The 21,311-nt window shown below is 43.6% G+C and overlaps 1 protein-coding gene across 7 annotated transcripts in view; it reads left to right on the top strand.

Moving 5' to 3' along the window:
• Window positions 1-21,311, top strand: part of LOC131038040 (uncharacterized) — a 187,257-nt gene that overhangs the window by 140,133 nt on the left and 25,813 nt on the right. For all 7 annotated transcript variants that reach the window (XM_057970320.2, XM_057970318.2, XM_057970319.2 and 4 more), the window contains one exon: window positions 11,954-12,034. In XM_057970320.2, coding sequence (XP_057826303.1) covers window positions 11,954-12,034 — 81 coding nt within the window. The remainder of the gene's footprint in view (window positions 1-11,953; window positions 12,035-21,311) is intronic.

Genomic DNA, 21,311 nt, shown 5'->3' with positions numbered 1-21,311 from the left:
TATTAGATGAGTGGAAGAAATGTGTTTGATTGATGGTGAAATTCGTATATCCATACTACTAGCAGTTTTTTGATTGCAGACTTGCCTTGTGTAGTCAACTGGAATCATTCAGCTTAAGCTTAACTTCAATTGTCGCTTCTTCATTGATATGCATCAGCCTGATGGTGTCTATGCCCACAGTGATGATTTGAACATCATAAAGCTTTCCTTCGAAGATCGCACTAACCTTGTGGAGATGTTCCTGGGATGTCAAAACAAGACTTAGTTAGAATTTCATCAAAGATCATTCATTGCTCTTACATTCTTAGTATCAGAGTTGGATCCTTTTCTCACCCTCGTCCTTTTTCCTTTTTTTTCAAATCTAAGGCAGTGAAATCTTGTGTTCTAGCAATATTCAAAGCAAATCAGACGTTTAGGTCGACAAGTGTAAGTCCCCTTGTGATTCTAGCAAATCACATCATACCACAGAGAGCTTATCCACACGTAGAGACCCTACAGCGAAGAACCTTGAAGTCACCCTGATTGATCCTTTTTGCGATATCTTCAACATTCAGAGGCTTTACTCAAGAGAGGATAAGGTACCCTTGGGTATTTTATTCTGTGTCTGATAGTGTACAAAATACACGTCAACAGGGTGGCAGTTGCGGTGTGACGGTTGGCGCTCGCACCCCCTCGGTATCTTTACATACTTTCGAATGTAACTTGGGAAGGACAATTATGAATGGAATAACATCTCTTATACTGTGTCCGATATCTATGGCGTTACTGTTCTGCATTTCGTGCTTTATGTTTTAAGTTATTCACCCAAGAGGGAAAACATTTGGCGCCATTGCCTAGACGTACTCGGGAAAGGAAGACGTGGATGGCACACGGACACGATGGGCTACCCGTTGGTGAGGTAAACCCAGAGGCCGACAACGCGCGAACAGAACTTTACACAGGAGAAGACACCGCAACGAGAGAATTTTCAATTCGGCTCCAGGTAGCCATCCAGACCTACGTCTATGGTGCGACGGTTGGCGCTTGCACCCCCTCGGTATATATACTTTCGAATGTAACTTGGGAAGGACAATTATGAATGGAATAACATCTCTTATACTGTGTCTGATATCTATGGCGTTACTGTTCTGCATTTCATGCTTTATGTTTTAAGTTATTCACCCGAGAGGGAAAACATTTGGCGCCGTTGCCTAGACGTACTCGGGAACAGAAGACGCGGATGGCACACGGACACGATGGGCCTACCCGTTGGTGAGGTAAACCCAGAGGTCGACAACGCGCGAACAAAACTTTACACAGTAGAAGACACCGCAACGAGAGAATTTTCAATTCGGCTCCAGGTAGCCATCCAGACCTACGTTCGACGAGAGGCGACGGAGGCAGAAATCCCACCAAGTGTTGTGTGGACAGCGTTGGAGGTGAGCCCGGCAGTAAATCGGTTGATGAACCAACTTCCCCGGTTGCTTGCACAAACATCGCTGGCACAACAAGCTCGCCTAGAGGAGATTGCCCAGGAAGAGTGATGCCAACAAATCCTTCAACAGTACGAAGAAAGCAACCGACGGGAAGCGGAACGGGATGGCGCCAGGCCAGGAGGGAATTGAAACTTGAACTTTCTATATTCAAATAAAAGTGTCATTGACACGAGTTGTATCTGACGAAATGAATTAATAAAGACGTGTTTTTCGTTTTTGTATTGTGAATTATGGAAATGTGCGGCAATTAATGCCCAACCTATTGAATAAAGATAGAAATAAAAAAGCAGAAACGGACGAGTGGGAGGCCGCACAGAGGGCCTTGATTCTGGAGCAGCAAGTAGAATGTAGACGGAGGTTGAGGCAACTTGCCGAAGGACGACCTGGCGAAGGGTGGCCTGAAGGGAACCAAGGAGGTGTCACGGAGGGTGCAGAAGCCGAGGGAAATTTCTACGCGTCACCAGAACACCGTAGGAGCGAAGCCACGAGGAGTTTTTGGAGGAAACAAGGTTACGATGGAATCTAGTCGAGGAGACTCGGGATCAGTTTAGGAACTTATCCCTTACACCACGAAGTGAGGATCACCAAAGGGAGCCAGGAGTGGGCGCGGGTGAGAACGAAGGGGAGGACAACCGTACGGCTATAGGTGCGACACACGGCAGGCAGAACACCGTACCCCCAGTGACCCACGCAGGACACACCACAGGCACCGGAGGGAGTGGTGCAGGGGCTCAGACACAGCTACAGCCACCTCAGGGGAGACGACCCCCATCAACGGCGAGCAAACAGAAACTATCGAAGTTCAACGGCAATGGGAAGGAAGATCCTGTCCACCATTGTCGAACGTGCGAAACCATATGGTCAGCAAACGGTGTTACCGATCAAGATGAATGGGTAACACAATTCCCAGCAACCTGGAGGGGAGTGGCCATAGACTGGTACTCAGATATGGATAAGGCCAAAGTCGACACATAGCCCGACCTGAAGAAGGAGTTTGGGATAGAGTTCCGCCTCCTGAGAGATGACAACGAAATAGTCGCCGAAATCTATGGAACAAAGTAGAACAAGAACGAGACTATCTGAGCCTATAGTCGACAGCTAAAGGAACTGTTGGGAAAAATGGAGAGTCAACCAGTGGATGGGTTGAAAAAGAGATGGTTTGTGGAGGGACTGAAACACTCCCTCTGAAAGAAGATGAAGATTGTTCCACCGACATTGTACGAAGACGCATACAATAGAGCGATGGATCTCAAGAGCGAGACCAAGACATCGAAGAAAAAAAGAAGGATAGCTCATCCGAGGAGGATGACTCTTCACAGGGAAGCAGCAGCGATGGTGAGGCTGACAAACGGGTGCAAGCACTCCAGAAGGACATGGAGCGAATGAGGAAGGAATTCAAAACAATGAGAAGCACTGGTCGAACCGAAGGGGACATATGGTGCACTGAGTGCAAAGAAGAGGAGCATACAAAGGGTACTTGCCCGAAGAAGGCATTCTGCGAGATTTGCCAATTGATGGGACACTCCAAGGAGTGACCATACAACATGAAAACCTGAAGTACGCAAATGAATCAGGTGTTGTCCACAGAGCAGGCCACAACATCCGCACTAGCAGGTATGGGCCAGCAAACTAACACAACAGTGCCATCTGGAGGATACCGAGATAACAGACGCGGCAGAAGAAATAACAACAATAACAATAACAGAAACCGGATCCAGTATGATGCCAAGGGCCGGCCAATGATCCAGTGTAGGGCCTGCAATCAGTGGGGACACTTCGCCCGCAATTGCACAAAGGAAGCCACTCCTCAGCACCTCTACCGATGGTGCGGGCCAGGTGACCATGAGGACGCAAATTGCCCTAAGCTTGGTGTAAACCTTCTAAACATAGAACCCACAAAGGTAGAAGTATTGGCAATCACCAAGGCGCAAGCCAAAAAGGGTGCATACCCAAACCCCCGCACGGAGACTGAGAGAGTGCGGGAAGCAAGAGACGAGATCACAAAGGAAATGGTTGCACAAGGGCAAAACAACCACCAAACTGCAAGTCCACTCCAGACGAGGGGAGAAGAGGAAATCTTATGGCAAATATTGCAGATGGATGTACCCGTGAGAATTCAAGACCTCTTGGAGACCATGTCGCAGCTAAAAACGGCTATCTTAAACTCTGTACCTTCACAGGTGAAAATGAGGGAGGTCGTGAGCCCCACAGCCGACTCTGCGTTAAGGGAGGTCTTAAGCCCCACGGTCGACCCCATGTTGGTAGTCAACAGCGGACGCCAACCGGCGGTGGTAGAAATGGGCATACTTGGGACTACCTTGACAAACACTATTGTGGACGGAGGGTCGGGAGTAAATGTGCTCCTAGAAGTGACATGGAAAAAATTGGGAAAGCCTACGTTGTGGCCCCCCACGTTCAACCTACTAGGGGTAGATCAGCATGGGATTAAACCCCTTGGTACCCTAATGGGCCAGCAAGTGATGATTGGCATGCAGCCATTCGTGCTGGTTTTTGTAGTAATTCCCCTGAAGCAGAAAGGGTATGACGCCATTCTCGGGCGTGGGTGGCTCATTGCAGCAAGTGCAAACCATAACTGGAAGCGTAATACTCTTTCCTTGGAAAACGTGGGGAGGTAGTACGTGATCGATCTCCGTACGCAGATGGTGAGTGACGAGTTAGCATCCTCCTTCGACTCGGAATCGGAGGGAGACCAGTTGGGGGAGGGCGGAGACGGACGCCGCATGGAGCCTAGTGACGAAGGGGTGTTAGAACTAGAGGCATGCTCAGGGGACGACGGGGACTCCTTGAATGGTCTCTTCCATTGGCAAATGGGAGACTGAGATTTTTACACCCTCGTGCAATGTATTGAGCATTGAGGAAGAACCAGATGTATTTCCCCGAGAATATGGCAAGTACAAGGAAAGGGAGGCCTCGGTGAACGAGACACCGGCACACCAATTCCTGAAGGGGGAGCCCATTAAAAACCAGGAAGCCAATTTAAAGGAGACAAACCTCGGGGGGATGAGTGACCCCAAGATCATCCTTGTCGGAGATGACTAGAATCTAGTGCTGAAGGCTACAGCCTTCAAAATTTTCCTTGAATACAAGGATGTCTTTGCATGGACGTACAAGGACCTGAAGGGCGTGCCCCTAGAGTTATGTGTGCACCGAATAACATTGGTACCGGGAGCCCATCCGGTAAGGAAACGGCCTTACCGTATGAACAAGAATTATGCTGCACAGGTGAACGACGAAATTGAGCGGATGTTGGAAGCAGGCATAATCTTCAAAGTTCAGACAAGCGAATGGGTGTCTCCCATTGTGATTTCCCTCAAGAAAGAGGCCAATCAGATCCGGATCTGTGTAGACTTCCGGTGTCTGAATGCTGTCACTATTAAAGACCCGTTTCCCATACCCTTCACCGACAGCATCTTGGAGGAAGTAGCTAGATATGAAATCTATTCCTTCATGGATGGGTTCTCTGGGTACAACCAAATATCCATCGCGGAGGAAGATAAGTTGAAAACAACCTTCGTGGTGGAGGACGATGTGTATGCATACAACCGAATGCCCTTCGGTCTATGCAATGCACCGACCACCTTTCAGCGCATCATCTTGCACATCTTCGACAAGATGTCGGTGGGGAACTTCAAAGCCTTCGTGGACGATTGGTCTATTTAGAGCAGACATGAATCCACCTAAAAGCCCTTGGGGAGTGCCTAGAGAGATGTCAGAGGGCACGGTTGGCCCTCAATCCGAAGAAATGTAGATTCATGGTACCACAGGGAAGATTGTTGGGACACATTGTGTGTAAAGAAGGATTGAAAACAGACCCGGACAAGATTCGGGTAATAGTAGAAATGGAACCGCCTGCGGACGTCACAGGGATAAAATCCTTCCTTGGTCATGTGGGGTACTACAGGAGGTTCATCAATAACTTCGCTCAGGTGTCCCACCCGTTGGATAGGTTGACACGGAAAGGGGAACCATACATCTGGACAGAGCCACATAGCAAGGCCTTTGAAGAGCTAAAGACGAGGTTGATGGGAGCACCCATACTGGCATACCCGAATTGGGATAAGGAATTCCACGTTCATGTGGATGCCTCAAACTATGCCATCGGGGCTACATTAGCCCAGGTAGGAGGACACGGGTTGGACCACCCCGTTTATTTTGCGAGTAGGTTGCTCTCGAAGGCTGAAAAGAACTACAATACCACGGAACGCGAAGCCCTCGGCATGGTCTATGCCGTACAGAAATTCCATCATTACCTACTGGCTACACCATTCACGTTTTACATAGACCACCAGGCACTCATGTGCTTGGTAAACAAGCCTATTATCCAGGGGAGGATAAGCCGTTGGCTATTGCTACTACAGGAGTTCACATTTTCAATTGTGGTAAGACCGGGGCAAAGCCATGTCATAGCTGATTAGCTGTCTCGGATTAAGTCGAGGGAACCGCCAGAGGGAGTAAATGATGATTTTCCGGATGTGCACTTGTTCCAAATAGCCATACTCCCTTCGTGGTACAAGAAAATTGGAGAATACCTGTCGATGTCCCGATTTTCGGAGGGTATGGCCCCAGGGGAACGGAGAAAGCTCGTATTAAGGAGTAGGACTTTCTCTCTCATCAACGATTTACTCTACAAAATGGGGCTAGACCAGGTATTAAAGCGTTGTGTCATGGAAGAAGTCCTGAGTGTATTAAGGGAGGCACACGAAGGACCCACAGGTGGACATATGGGCCCAGACACTACAGCCCGCAATGTGCTTCTGGCAGGATTGTGGTGGCCAACCGTACATCACGACGCTAGGGAGTGGGTCGTGGGGTGCGACACTTGCCAACGGGTGGGCAAACCTCTAAAGCGGTACTTCATGCCCCTCAACCCCTCGCATGCATAGGAACTCTTTGAACGATGGGGACTCGACTTTGTAGGTCCTCTTAAGGCCAGCCGCACGCAACGGTGCCGGTACATTGTGGTTGCGACAGAATACTTGACTAAGTGGGTGGAGGCGAGGGCTCTCCCGGATAACTCGGCAGTAAGCACGGCGAAATTTATTTACGAACAAATCATTACGCGATATGGTATACCTATTCAGTTGACCAGTGACCAGGGGGGCCACTTCGTGAACCATGTCATACGGCTGTTGACCTTAGAGTTTAAGATTTTTCACTCATTATCGAGCCTGTACTACCCACGTGCCAATGGCCAGGTGGAGGCCACAACCAAAATATTGGTATCGGTAATTTACAAGTCCTGCGGGGTAGAAAAGGAAGATTGGGAGGAGAAGTTACCCTCTGTACTATGGGCCTACAGAACGACTTACAAGGTGACCACGGGTCAGACTCTGTTCCAGCTCATGTACGGGCAGGAAGTGGTGGTGCCAGCGGAATTCATGGTGCCAAGTCTTCGCATTGCAGTAGAGAACAAACTCGGGGATATGGAGAGCCTGAGGGAGAGACTGTATGCCCTAAGTAAGTTGGACGAAAAAAGAATGTTGGCACAATGGGCCACAGAGGCGTCCCAGCAAAGACGGAAGGTCTGGCACGACAAGCATCTTCGACGAATGAATTTCACTCCTGGGCAATTAGTGTTGAAATTCAATGGGAAGAACGAAATCAAACCAGGAAAATTTAAAGTGCGATGGCTAGGGCCCTTCAAGGTACGCGAGGTCAATACCAACGGGGCGATTAAGTTGTGGGCGCTGGATGGGAAGGAGGTGCCAGACGCCATCAATGGATCGAAATTAAAATAGTACCATGAACGGGCTTCCAATCCTGGACCCTCTAGAAGAAATAATTAAAAATAAAATAAAAAAAATACGTACAATTGTACGACATTCGACCGTATGGTAAAAAAAAAGAAGGGGGGGCCACGGTGGAACCACCGTACGATGGGACCACTAGCAGTGGTAACCACCGTGGTGCGATGGTATAAAGCCCGCACTTAAAACAAAGCCCCGCAAACACAAAACGCACCACGCAGCCCACGCAAGGGAAAAAAAAAAGGAGAAGGAACGCAAGAAAAAAAAGAGAAGGAGAAGGAACACAAGGAAAAAAGAAGGCGAAGGAAACCCACAACCGTCATGCACGAAGAAAGACACGCAGCCCAGCCCGCACAGCAACAACCATACACAACAGAAGAAGGTCGTTACGAAGGTGTCTGACGACCAAAATCAGTTATACCAGAGATTAATGGATTCAGCAAGGAAACGAAGTTGGAAAAAACAACTGCAGGCTTCCTCCAGTAGCAGCCAGATAGATAGCAATACCAGGGTTTTATCGTCAGGTGTTCGTGTTGCAGGCAGCACCATGGATGCCAGCGCCCGACAGAAGCAAAAGCAGAAAGCACCACAAGCTGGCATAAGTAGAAAAAATACATTAACACCCCAGAATATCACCTTTGAAGGCCTGAATGGGTCGGAATGCTGGAAATGGTGGCAGGACACTCTCGACAATGATCTGGTGAAGCAAAACCTCCGTAAGGCAGAAGTGGAGTGGGCTATTCGGATGCCCGTGTTTCCTATCCGCGAGTATGAGGGTACCCTACGGTTCATGGTAGACACCTTCGACAGACACACACGTACCAGTACTTTTGAATACCTCAGGAGGGATGTTACCATATCCTTCAAAGCGGTCGACTTCACGAGAGTATTCGGCATTCCAGGCAGGCAGGGCAGGAAAATAGAGTTGAAGGCCAAAAAGATGAAGCAGGAAGAGGAGCGGTGGATTAAATTAATCTCCAGGAACTTGACGGCAGCAGAGTTGGACAGTGTGGCTAATGCCACAAAGGGTCGAGGAATCTGTAAGACCTTTGTTGCAGAGGGCCACTGGCAGTGCATTATGGATGTCATCAAGAGCAGATTGACAGGATCGGGTAGGGCATCGGACATCGCCCTCCCTCAGATTATGCTCATGAACGGGTTGATGAATGGCATTGTGTATGATTGGGCCGCGTTACTAGCAGAGCGCATGTATGAGTTCTTGACGATGCAGCATCGCACATTCTATATGCCCCACTATGCTATAGAGTTGTTCCTAGAGGCCACGCGGGAAGCAGTGCCGGAGGCAGAATTGGAGGTACGGCCGCAGAGACCATTGGCAGCGGGTGAGCCTCCTATCATGTATTGGAGACACTTGGACATTGGGCACTCTTCTGCGAAGCGGAAACGGGCGGTAGATATGGCCTCAGGAGAACCTGACAGCGGGAGGGATTCCAGTAGTACAGAGGATTCAAAAGCGGAAGATGAGGAGGATCATAGCAGCAAGGCGACGAAGGAGCGGGTCCTTTTTGCCCCACCCCTGCTACCGATGGGCATGCCTGGGATATCATCTGGAGTAGGCAGCACCTCTATTCCGGCCTTTGGGCAGAGCCGCACGCCAGTTACACTTGGCCCCATCCAGCAACAGGTAGCATCACCGGGACCTAGCCCAACCACGACGGCACTTACCGAGGACATGGCAGAGTCAGGGACGGAGGAGTCACCGCATCGGGTAGTGGTCGCTAAGGAGCAGGGGCTAAGAGAGGTGGTGGATACGAAGCCTCAGGTGCAGTTGGACGTTGTGGGGACTGAGGCAGTGGTGACTGTTTCTGCGTCTTTGTTGGAGGAGCCGATGATAGTGACCCATCCCCCGGTCGTAGAGATGCGTGCCGACCTGTCGGTTGTGGCTATGGAAAGCTAGCTCACACAGCGATTTCAGATGACATTGGCACAACGGAGGGAGCTGTTGTATTCTCACCGTGTCGGGAGACTAGAGCAGAGGTAGTCGACTTGGACGATTCCTCTAGCGAGACACATGTGCCAGCAATTGGGCACATGGTAGGAGAGGTCGTCTCTGCCATCCAAGCGCTAGGGGATGGTACACCTCTAGTGGCGGAGGAGATACCTTCACAGCAGGATGCGGTTGTATCAGTTCCGCCAGAGACTTCACAGCCTTCGAAGCAGGAGGGGGAGGACAATGAGGCCTATCATGCTAACATGGTGACGAGGGGTAGGTAGGTGGTGGCCACTGCCCAGACGCGAGCGTTGCAGCAGGTTGTGGTGGAGTTGGAGAGGGCCCTACGGTTTATGCAGGTGGGCTGCCTCGCAGCCGTTACTACATCCTTCGAGTCTCGGGGATGGCCGACTATTGAGACGGAGGAGATGCTCCAGGCTTGGATGGTGTGTCAGCCCGTTGTGGAGAGTCGGGTGACGACAGTTGTCCGAGAGATTGAGCAGGTCTACCGGGACGCCTACTATGCACTACGGCATACCCAGCATGAGTCTGCGGTCCACGAAGATGCTAGTCGCGTTGGAGAGGGATATGGCCACTCAGCAGGCCTCCTGGGCAGCGGAGAGGGCCTAGTTGTTGGCTCAACTAGAGATGACCCGCACAGAGAAGGCGGAGGTAGAGACTCGCCTGTCAGCAGAGCAGAGTGTGAGGAGCCTCGTGCAGTAGGAGTTAGAGGCAGTCACTACTGAGAGGAGCCTGTTGCAGACTCGGTTGGTCGGTATGACAGCGACAACGGATACCAAAGAGAAGGAGGTGTTGGAAGCCGCGCATATGGTGAAGACGGCTTTGGAGAAAGTCTTGGTGGCAGAGCGGGATGTGACTGCACGTACTCAGCAGGTTTATGAGCTCCGCGCCCGCTTGGCGGCCTAGACACCGGCGTCTCAGCCTTCTACTTTAGGGACGCTTCCCCAACCCCCTCCTTAGTTTTTTCTGATGTATATTTTGTATAGGTTGCATTGTCTCTGTTTTTGTTGTTAGTCGCCTGGAGACGACTTTTCTTTTGGGGGGGATGATGTTGGCAGCAATATTGTACACGGGAATAAAACTAGTTAATTAAGTTGTATTTGTGTTGGTTAGTTGGCAACCAAGGGGTGGCAGTTGTGGTGCGACGGTTGGCGCTCGCACCCCCTCGGTATCTTTATATACTTTCGAATGTAACTTGGGAAGGACAATTATGAATGGAATAACATCTCTTATACTGTGTCTAATATCTATAGCGTTACTGTTCTGCATTTCGTGCTTTATGTTTTAAGTTATTCACCCGAGAGGGCAAACAATCTACAAATTAGTTTGAATTATATGGTGCCCCTAAGGCTTTTCATTATACGAGGGATTCAATCATCTGCTTTTCATTATACGAGGGATTCAATCATCTAACGTTACCCTTTATTCTAAAATACTGATCTCCATAAGTGATTTTTGAATTTTTCCTTTTATTGTTTCAAGCATACAATGCCAGATTCTACATAACTCCAACTCTCATGCCGAGGATCAAAATACAACAGACAGCATTATGTTTCTTGGTACCATATGTGGAGAGTTATGTGTAAGAGAAAATCTTTCAGTCATTTGAATTAAGTACAAATTTTGCTTTACAAAGTTCAGTAATGGCTAATTCAGGAGAGCAGCTAGCTAACAGTGAGTTTCTTCTAAATATTTTTAGTACCTGGTATCAATTTGCATGGGTGTAATTTTCTGTCTTTTGACAGTTGTATTTGCATTTGGTGCCATAATGCGATTTCAAAAATTCCCTTACATTCATTTTGGTTTCAATATATTTGTGTATAATATTTTATAATCTTTGCTATCTTGTAGCTTATCTCTTAGCCATTGGTTCAAAGTTTTAGAATATTTCAGCTCACAATCTTTGTTTCCATGTTTATTTTTCATGGATAAGCTAGAACTCGAACTTTGGAGCTCCCATGTGCTTTGTCATTGAGATACTGGTCCTCTTTGTGATGGGCTTTTTAGTAGGCTCTTTATTAAGGTTTAGGTGTTGCTCATTTCTTCAACACCTCTCCTTGAGCCATACTTCAGCACTTGGACTTTTATTCTGACTTTGATACCATGTTATTTTGCACGGACCAACTAAGATTCAAATCCATGACCTCCCATGTGTGTGCTAGGGTGTTCTACCATTGAGCTACTGGTCCTCTTGTTGACAGATTTTTTGGTAAGCTGTTTATTATAGTTTGGGTGTGGCTCATTTCTTCAACACATCTAAGAGCTCTTTTAATCAGAAATTAGAACTTTCATTGAATCCACTGGTGCCTTGAGAGTAGAATCTGTAAAATCTTAGCAGACAACCACCGCCTTTTCAATGGCTTTAGTATATTTAAAAGCTGAGAAGTTGTGATCATGTAACTTGTGATGGCAGTATATGATTTTTAAAGGCGTCATCACTAGATCCTTAAATAATTTTAACTGGGAAAATTTAAAATACTTTGCAGGACCTCTAGATTTCTAGATTTTGGAAAATTATCTTTTTCTTTCGATTCATATTTAACATGGCTGCAAGTTGAAAACTTATTTGTTATTATCCACTTCTTAAGTCAAATCTGAGTGAATGACAATGAATGGGCAGTTATAATCATGGCTTCTGTATCATTTTTCTTTACAAGCTTTAATGTCACAGTTGTCACTTATAACATGATTTTCATGTTGTCTGGATTTCCAGCTATCTAATAAGTTTTAATGCACAGGCTTATCCTGGACGACTGACAGGTGGAGTTGAAGCCGATGTGATGGCTGCAAATGAGCTAGCAACTCATGCATTTCTTCAGGCAAGCCACTTTATTTTGTTTGTTTTCAAAATAAAAAAATTTGGCTGATAGACAGTATACAATGAACTTTATTGCACAATATCAATTCACATGGTCATCATCCTCTTCTTAGGTAAATTTATCTACACCAATGAAGCCATTTTCTTTTTCATCTTCTCCAATCTATGCAATTTTGGTAATTTATTTATTTTGACCCATTCGCTACACTCATATGCTCTTTTTAGAGTATCTAATTAAGACTGCATCCATTCTATGTCTTCAATCAGTATAGAGAAAAAGTGGGTAGATAAGGTGGATGGTTAAATGTCTAGATTTATTAATTTATTCATAATACTCCATTGCAGAAACTGTTTAAGGCTCATAATCTGGATGTAGTTAACATTCTCCATCAACAACAAGTGAGCTGTTTACAGGCATGGTCAGTTTGGGGAGGTGTCTCTACTAATAGCTTGCAAGTATGGCTATTGAGAAGCAGCCAATATTTTGCCACAACACATGCCATTATACATGGTTCTATTGCTGAGGGTTGATGACCTAACAATGTTGCAACTTCTAGGGGACATTGTTAAATTTTGAAATAATGTTGCCTTCAATATATCGGTATTTTGTTTTATCCTGAGATATGGCATCAAAGAAGAGTTGCCTCTGGCATTTACAAGGGGCTTTCTGTGCAATCGGGCTTTGAGCTTTAAAAAATAAATTATCATGATATGATATATGTTTATTTAAAGAAGAAAAGATTTAAAATATATTTGAGATTTTTTTCCTTTATACATTTCTTGGAGAAAGGCAGTGTAACAGTCTGTCTTCTGTTTTTTTTTTTTACATGCATAGTTTTTCTTTTCTTTTTTAAGTTGAGAAAGGTCAATATTTTGGGAGGTCTTGTACCTCAGATTTGTGTGTTGCCGCTCCTTACACATGCATTATTTTCTGTGTGTTAGTCAAATTTACCTCCAAAATGTGCTTTAATACACGTAAGAGATTTATATTGTGAAAAAATATTGATGATAACAAAACATCCCTATCCAAGTTGGTATATAATTTGATATAATATATATTTAATTATGCCAAGAGGTGCTCTATAGTGGGAGCTAGGCACGGACCAAAACATAGCCAACATAGAAAAAAACGGAAACTACAAAACTAAAATTATAGCCAACATAATTAAAACACAACATATAAGTCTATAATATTTACTACACTTTTAAAAGTAAAATCAAAAGTTACATGCAAAATCAAAACAAGTGTATTACTGAAAAAGTAAGTCTTACAATAAAAATAAATAAAACAATGTAGATAAAATAAAATTTATGTGTCCATGTATGTAGTACATAAATAGTTCCAAAGTAAAATTAAATAACTCTGAAGCTAGGTTACCAAATTCGACCCCCTAGCCCCTTGGTCCTGGTTCGGTCCGGTCTGGTCCGGGCCCGTGGTTCTGGTCCAGTCCGACTATGCTTCGGACAGGGTCCATTTTCCACAGGCCGGGTTCAAGCCAGAACAGCCCCGGGCGGACCCAGGTCAAACCCGGGCAGCTGGCCAACCCAAAATACGTTTTCTATTTCAAAATTTAATATTTTTTTGAAATCCGCTAGTTAAAAAGTGAAAAATAAACCCTAAAAGTGACTTCTAAAACATAAACTCGGCTCATTTCTCCTCATTTGTGTTGCAAACAAAATTTTTTTTGCTAGCAAGTTGAAAAAAGGGTGAACAAAGTTTGGCTTCCAAAATCAAATAGGAGTTGAAGACTGATTTTTGAAGCTTCAACAAGTGTTGCAGAATCATTTCTACACATTTGCAAGCTCCCATTGGTAGCAAGAGGTAGGTTTTTGAACATTTATTCAACTATTTTTGTTTCACAAATTGTCAAACATGAAACATTAATTGTTTTTCATTATTTTGTTTTTGTTTTTGATTTTGAATATGTTCATATTATTTCTTGCCATAGGAACTAGAATGGCGTCTACCTCTTCCTCCATTGGCACAAATGAACAATCAAAACAAAGAAATGATCCAAATTCTCCCCTATGGAAGTATGTTGATATTATAAGACCACTTCCAGGAGGTGGGGGATTCCGTTGGAGATGCCAAGGATGTGGTATAGAACATAATAGTTCATATTATCGAGTGGTAGGCCATTTGTGTGGAATACCAAGAAGAGGCATCAAAAATGCCCTAGAAAAAATGGTATACCTATACCAGATGAGACGGTGATGAGGCAACAAAAGAGAGAGAAGCCCGCAGATTGAATCAAACTGCACTAAAGAAAACAAAGGGAATGCAAGCCCCATCTAATCCCAATGTTGTAGTAGAAAACCACCCCTTCTTTTCCACAACTGAACCTCAAAGTGAAACACTCTTGACACGCAAAAGAACAAAGGGGCCTTTAGAAACCGCATTTCAAAATGAGAGTCGAGACATTGCTGACCAAGATGTAGCAAGGTGCATTTATGCAAATGGGTTGGCTTTCAATGTTGTTCGCTCCCCATATTGGAAGCAAATGTACCCTTGACACGCAAAAGAACAAAGGGGCCCTTAGAAACCGCATTTCAAAATGAGAGTCGAGACATTGCTGACCAAGATGTAGCAAGGTGCATATATGCAAATGGGTTGGCTTTCAATGTTGTTCACTCTCCATATTGGAAGCAAATGTTGAAAAGTGTTAATGAAGCTCCAAGAGGGTATAAGGGCGCAGGTTATGAGAAGGTACGAGGAACCTTATGGGAAACAGAGGTGAAGGGGGTTGAAGATGCATTGAAACCCAGAAGGGATTCATGGGCTGAGACAAGTGTATCAATTATTTCAGATGGGTGGAAAGATTCTAAAAATTGTCCCTTGATCAATGTCATAGCGGTGTCCCCTAAAGGAGTAATGTTTTTGAAAGTTGTGGATTGTGAGGGCCAAGTAAAAGATGGCCAATTTATTGCAGATATTCTCATCTCCACCATTGAGTCGGTGAGACCCCGCAATGTTGTCCAAGTCATAACGGACAATGCAAAAAATTGTAGAGCTGCTGGTTTGTTGGTGAGGAACGCTGTGATCACATCTTTTGGACACCTTGTGCGGTCCATTCACTCAATCTTATGCTACAAAGGATTGGGAATAAAATAAAATGGATCACAGATGTGTATGCAGAGACTGAGGACATCCAGATGTTCATCACAAACCACCACGTCTCAAGGGATTTTTAGATCCTTTTCGAATTTGGAGCTATTGAAGGTAAGTGAAATAGTAATTTAATTTTTCATTTTCTAGATTTTTTTAATTTTCAATGTTCATAATATCATTGTGTATTCTTCTTTAAAGTTTGGCTTTATTTTTTAATCATTTTGGCATTAATTTGTGTTATAGGTTGCTGAGACCCGTTTTGAATCAAACACAATCGTCTTGAGACGACTTGTGAAAGTTAGAGTGGAACTATGCAATATGGTGATCAACACCAATTGGACTATATGGAAGCAGAGTAGCAGTGAGAGGGCAGTAAAAATTAGGGACCGGATATTGGATTAGAAATGGTGGGACCTTGTGGCATATCTCCTTAGTATCACTGAGCCCATTATGAGCATGATTCGCTATACCGACATGGATAGGCCTTGCATTGGTGAGATTTATGATGGCATTGACTCAATGCTTGAAAAAATGAAGTGCACTATAACTGCAAGAGAGAAAGACCCCAATGAGAAATTCTTCAAAGAAGTGGAAGCAATTGTTATAGAAAGGTGGAATAAGATGACCACTCCTTTGCATCTTCTTGCCTATGCCTTGACACCAAAGTACTACAGAAATCAATTTCTTGATAAACCAAGAAGGATTCCACCATGGAGAGATCTAGAAGTGTCTGATGGGTACAAGGCAGCATTCCTTAGACTATCCTGATGATGATTTGCGAGATATTGTTATAAATGAGTTCATAGAATTTGCAAATGGGAATGGTCTAAGTGTTGATGCTCTTCGTCATAGATCCAATAAGGATGCTCATAGTTGGTTGTACTTCCATGGCACATGCTTCCAACACCTACAACCCTTTGCTGTCAAAGTTTTATCACAAGTAAGTTTAATAAATTAAAATTTATCACAAGTTTATTTATACTTTACTTTGTCTTCATAGGTTGCTAGTAATTTTTAATTTTAATTTTATAAATGTATAACTTTTACTGTTTACTTTGTCTTCTTAGGTTGCTAGTTCATCTGCTTCAGAAAGAAATTGGAGCAAATACTCTTTCATCCACTTAGTAAAGCGCAATAGGTTGCTATCAAAAAGAGCGGAGAATTTAGTATATGTGCATTCCAACCTACATCTTTCACACAAATAACATGACTACAGCCAAGGGGAAATGAAGATGTGGGATATAGAGCCAAAGCATACTGATTTGGATGCTCCTGCTTCTCGGGTTGTTGCATTAACACTTGATGACTCGGATAGCAAGAAAACTTATAGTGCAAGTGCAAGTGCAAGTGGCATTGGCTCATCTAATGTCAATGTCAATGATTAGGACGATGAGGAGGAGGAGAATGAGAATGATGAATTAGAAATTTAGAGAATCCATTTGATGATTGAACTTTAAGTTTAAATTGTTGAAAGTTGAAACAATGATACTTGAATATTTTGTCATTTTGATATTAAACTTGATGTATATGATGCTATTATCAATTATGGTATGATCATGATGCCATGATTAGAAGTTTATGTTTGTTTTGTTGTTTATATCATATGTGATGCTATGTGACATGCTAATCTTCATTCATGCTTATAGGCTGCATAAATATTAATATATATATATATATATATATATATAATTTACATATTTTTGTACTAATGAACCCAAACCCCTTTTCAAAATTTTGCCGTACCAGCATACCGATTCTTCGAATCTGAACCAATGCCCGAACCCAAACCGGCAATCGAGCTCTTAAGTACATCAAATAAGTGTCTTGATCTGGTTAAGGATTCTCCTTCCTCTTTGAGTACATTTTCTAGTCGCCTCATAAGTTGGGTTGAATTTTTCGGAGGTTCTAAGTGTCAATTGGGTCTTTATCTCTGAAATGTTCAGGAACATTTATGCAAGGTGGCGCAAGATGTTGTGACGTATTCACACATCGCCTCATTGTAAATGGGGACCCCTACTTTTTGCTTTCTAGGGTTAGTTTTCTTTGCTTGGTTGTCTAGTCTTGGCTATTAGCTTTTGCATTGGGGAGTTGTCAGAAAGATCATTAGGATAGCAAGGTTTGCTTAAGTTGAAATTGGTCAGTAGGTGGTCTAGGTCAGGGTCTCTTTGAAAGCCTTCCCTAGGTCGAGATTTGCTCTTGTTGATAGGTTATGTCTTGTTTGAGTTTGAGGAAGTCAATGAAGCTTTGTGAGTGAGTATCATCTTTGAGGGTTTGAGATTGGTCCAGTTGATGAATGATGAAGTTCTAGGCATTGATTGATGTGAAGCTGACCTATTTATCCTTGAGAAATGCCTAATGATCAGGTCTAGACTTGTAAATTTGGAGAAAGGTCAAGAATTTGAACATTTTTGCAAATTTCGCTCCTGGCCCTTCCAAAGGGTCCAGAGGGAAATCTTCCTTAGCTCCCTTTTGACTCCTATTCTAGACAAAACTTTCACTTTAAGGCATAGATTTGGGGGAAATAAGCTTGAGTTCACCTTTGGAGACGCCTTGGATAAATTTGGATATGAAAATTTAATGAAAAGGTCAAGATTTGAGCCTAAAAGACAAATTTCGCTCTTGACCCTTCCAAAGGGTCCAGAGCGAAATCCTTGGAAAGACCTAATTTGTCATCAAAAGCATAGAATTGACATCACCTTGAAGGCAAATGGACTTGATTAAGATGAAGGAAGGATCTAAAAACCAAGTCTAAGAGCAAAGTTGAGGGAAAAATGAAGAAGTTGAACCTAAAAGACAAATTTCGCTCTTGACCCTTCCAAAGGGTCCAGAGCGAAATTCCTGGATAGGTCCTGTCCTTCTAGGGGTACCTAGGCGAAATGGTTAAAATGCACTTTTCATCCAACTTTTGAGCCAGGAACTCCTTTAAGGTGGTTTGTTAGCATGTCTTGAGGTAAGAGCAATGTGATTGAGGGAGAAGTTTGAATGTTTGAGTGATATCCAAGGCAAATTCCTCAATTTCGCTCCTGACCCTTCCAAAGGGTTGAGAGCGAATTTCATAATATCTCCCGTCTTGGTCCTAATTTGTATCAAAAAAACCTTGTCCTTATGATGTATGAATAGAGAATTGATGTGTGAAACAGAGTGAAGTGAGGAAAAGTGAGGAATTTGTGCAAAAAGCAAGATTTTGCTCCTGACCCTTCCAAAGGGTCCAGAGCGAAATTTTTTCAAGCTCCTGACCCTTCCGAAGGGTTCAAAGTGAAATTACCGAAAAGACTTATTTCTTCACTAAGGACATTGAATGGTGGTCATGCATGGCAGAGAAAAGGATCAAAGGTCAAGTTCAAGGCAAAGAAAGGAGAAAAGAAGTGTGAAATGAGCCTAAGGAAGAATTTCGCTCCTGACCCTTCCAAAGGGTCCAGAGCGAAATTTCTTAAAACACTATTTTCCTCCTTATTCAAGCCATGATCTTTGTTCCTAGGACATGGTGGAGAGAGGATGGATATATACTTTCCTTAGGAACTGAATGGAAGTAAAAGCAACGATGGATTTGAGGGTAAAAGACAAATTTCGCTCCTAACCCTTCCAAAGGATCTAGAGCGAATTTTTATAGAATCCTCCCTTTGCTTCAAATTTGAACTAAATTTTGTGCCTTGAAGCCTTAGTTAGGATGTCATCATGCCTTGGAAGCAATTAAGGGGTGAAAAGGTGGAAGATTAGGCCTAAAATGCAAATTTCGCTCCTGAGAGCGAAATTCCTAAAAACTCCTTTTGCTCCCAATTTTGTATCAGGCCTAATGTTGATTGAGGTGGATTGAACTTAGAGGCATCCTTAGGCATGCATTTGAGTAAGTCGTGGTCACAAAATGTGAAGAATTTGTCCTAAAATGCAAATTTCGCTCTTGACCCTTCCAAAGGGTCCAAAGAGAAATTCCTTATGTCCTTGGCCAAGGTCCAAAGCGAATTTTCTTAAAACACTATTTTGCTCCTTGTTTGAAGCCTAGATTTTGTCCCTATGGCGTAAGATTGATGTATTCTTGCCTTAAGAAGAGATTTGAAGCAAAGAAATGATGAAAATTGAGCTAAAATGCAAATTTCGCTCCTGACCCTTCCAAAGGGTCCAGAGCAAAATTCCTAGGAGATCTAAAGTTTTGACTAAGTCCTTGAGCAAAACCCATTCCTAAACAATTTTGGAGGCTAATGATTTGATCTTGGTAAGGTAAGGTTGAAAATCAGGTCTAATTGAGCAACTTTGTCCAATTTTGCTCCTGACCCTTCCAAAGGGTCCAGAGCGAATTTCACTATAGGGCCTGTCCCTAGAGGGAATCTTGAGCGAATTTCATTCTAGTGCCTTCTTGTTGATGATTTAAGGTGAGAAATATCCTGTTAAGACAAATATATTATGTATACTTAATCATCCTTTGTTTGTTTTGCAAATTAATAAAATCAAGATGGAGGAGGATCAGGCCAAGACAAGGAAGACCTATTCAAGTTCCATCATCATCAAGGACACTTCAAATGCATGGAGGAGGACTCAAGGTGCTACTAGATTGAAAGACTTCGAACGAGCAACAATTGCAAGCTATCCTCAAGATCTTCATTTTACCACATGGAAAAATCATAGGATGACAGAGAAGAAGGATCTTACAAGCACTTCAAGGCGAAGTATGCTACCAAAGGAGGAGTGACTTGACCGTGAAGAGGCCTCATCAAACACATGGGAGTCAAGGAGGTACATCATTCATCGTATCAAAGACAGAGGAGGATCAACCAAGGCGCAAGCGCCAGACAAGGTGGCATCGCAGTCACTATTCCTCCGGTCAGATAGCTCCACCTCAGCATGTCCAAATTCAATGTACCTGACTCACTAGTGATGGCACAAACTTCGAGGCACCTACCCCGATTTCCTATTGGCTCACAAATATTGAATGTAATTGTTTCATTGGCTAAAGGAGTTTGTTATTACAAACCCTAATTAGGGTTTCTATCTTGTAATCCTAGCCATTCATTCTAAATCAATCAGAGCCATCGAATTGTAAAGAGCTCCCTATATAAGGCTCTGGCTCTTCATTTGTAAGAGTTGTTAGTTAATAGTTAGAGATCAGTTAATAGCTAAGAATTAGTGGCTAGAATAGTAAATAGAATAGCAATTAGAGTAGATCAGGAAGAGAAGGCAAGAAATTGTTGCCTTGATTGTAAATGAACTCCATTTTCATTGAAGTTATGGTAAAGGGTGTTGTTTCTTTGCAATATGTATGGTCTCTTGTTGAATCTTCATTTTAGATGGTAAATAATTACATTGAATCAAGTTATTGAATGCACTCATGTGGAATCCGCCTAGTCCAAACCACTATTGTTTATTGTAAGTGCGCCCTGCGTGGTCAACTAGCATAGAATGAGCTTAATCTCGAGTCGTTACACATCTATTGTTCATGCATTATCTTGAATGGTGATCAGTGTCTAATGGTCTACGATTTGAACATATTCGAAGCATCCCTTAGAAGATTGCACTGAGTTGATGTTGAATTGTTCAGCCTAATGGTGAGACCCAGCCTTGTAGGACTCCAACTAGTCATTCATCCATCTTCTCGCATTCTAGGTCTTAGAGTAGACTTTCTGAGCCCTGTATCTTTTGATGTTTCTTTATCTTCCAGCTAGTAGATAGGACTTGAGTTCCAACAGATTAAACACTCAAGCAGTCGAATGTAAGTCCCCTTGTGATTCCAGCATAACCACATCACACCAACAAAGAAAATCTTCAGCATTCGAATAACTTTGTTCAAGAGAGGATAAGATACTTAAGGTATTTTATTCTGTGTTCGCATGTGCATGAAAAACACATCAACACTAAGGTACAAGGTAAGGACTACATATATGTTGTGGTGGACAAGTTAACAAAGTTTGCACATTTCTTTACCATTTCTGCAACATACACAGCAGTGCAAGTAGTTGATTTGTTCTTGAGGGAGATTTTTCAGACTTCATGGGATATTGAAGACTAGGAGTATAGTCAAGAATAGGGACATCAAGTTTCTGAGCCTCTTTTGGCAAGAACTTTTCAGATTGAGTGGAACTTATCTGACTCCTAGCACTAGTTACCATCCACAGATAGATGGGCAGATAGAGATAGTAAATAAATGGGTGGAAGGGTACCTCCGGAATTGTATATCAAG

This window comes from Cryptomeria japonica, chromosome 2 (genome assembly GCF_030272615.1).
Source record: "Cryptomeria japonica chromosome 2, Sugi_1.0, whole genome shotgun sequence".
NCBI lineage: Eukaryota > Viridiplantae > Streptophyta > Pinopsida > Cupressales > Cupressaceae > Cryptomeria > Cryptomeria japonica.
The sequence above is the reverse complement of the archived record's forward strand: the minus strand, read 5'-3'. Positions and strand labels throughout refer to the sequence as shown.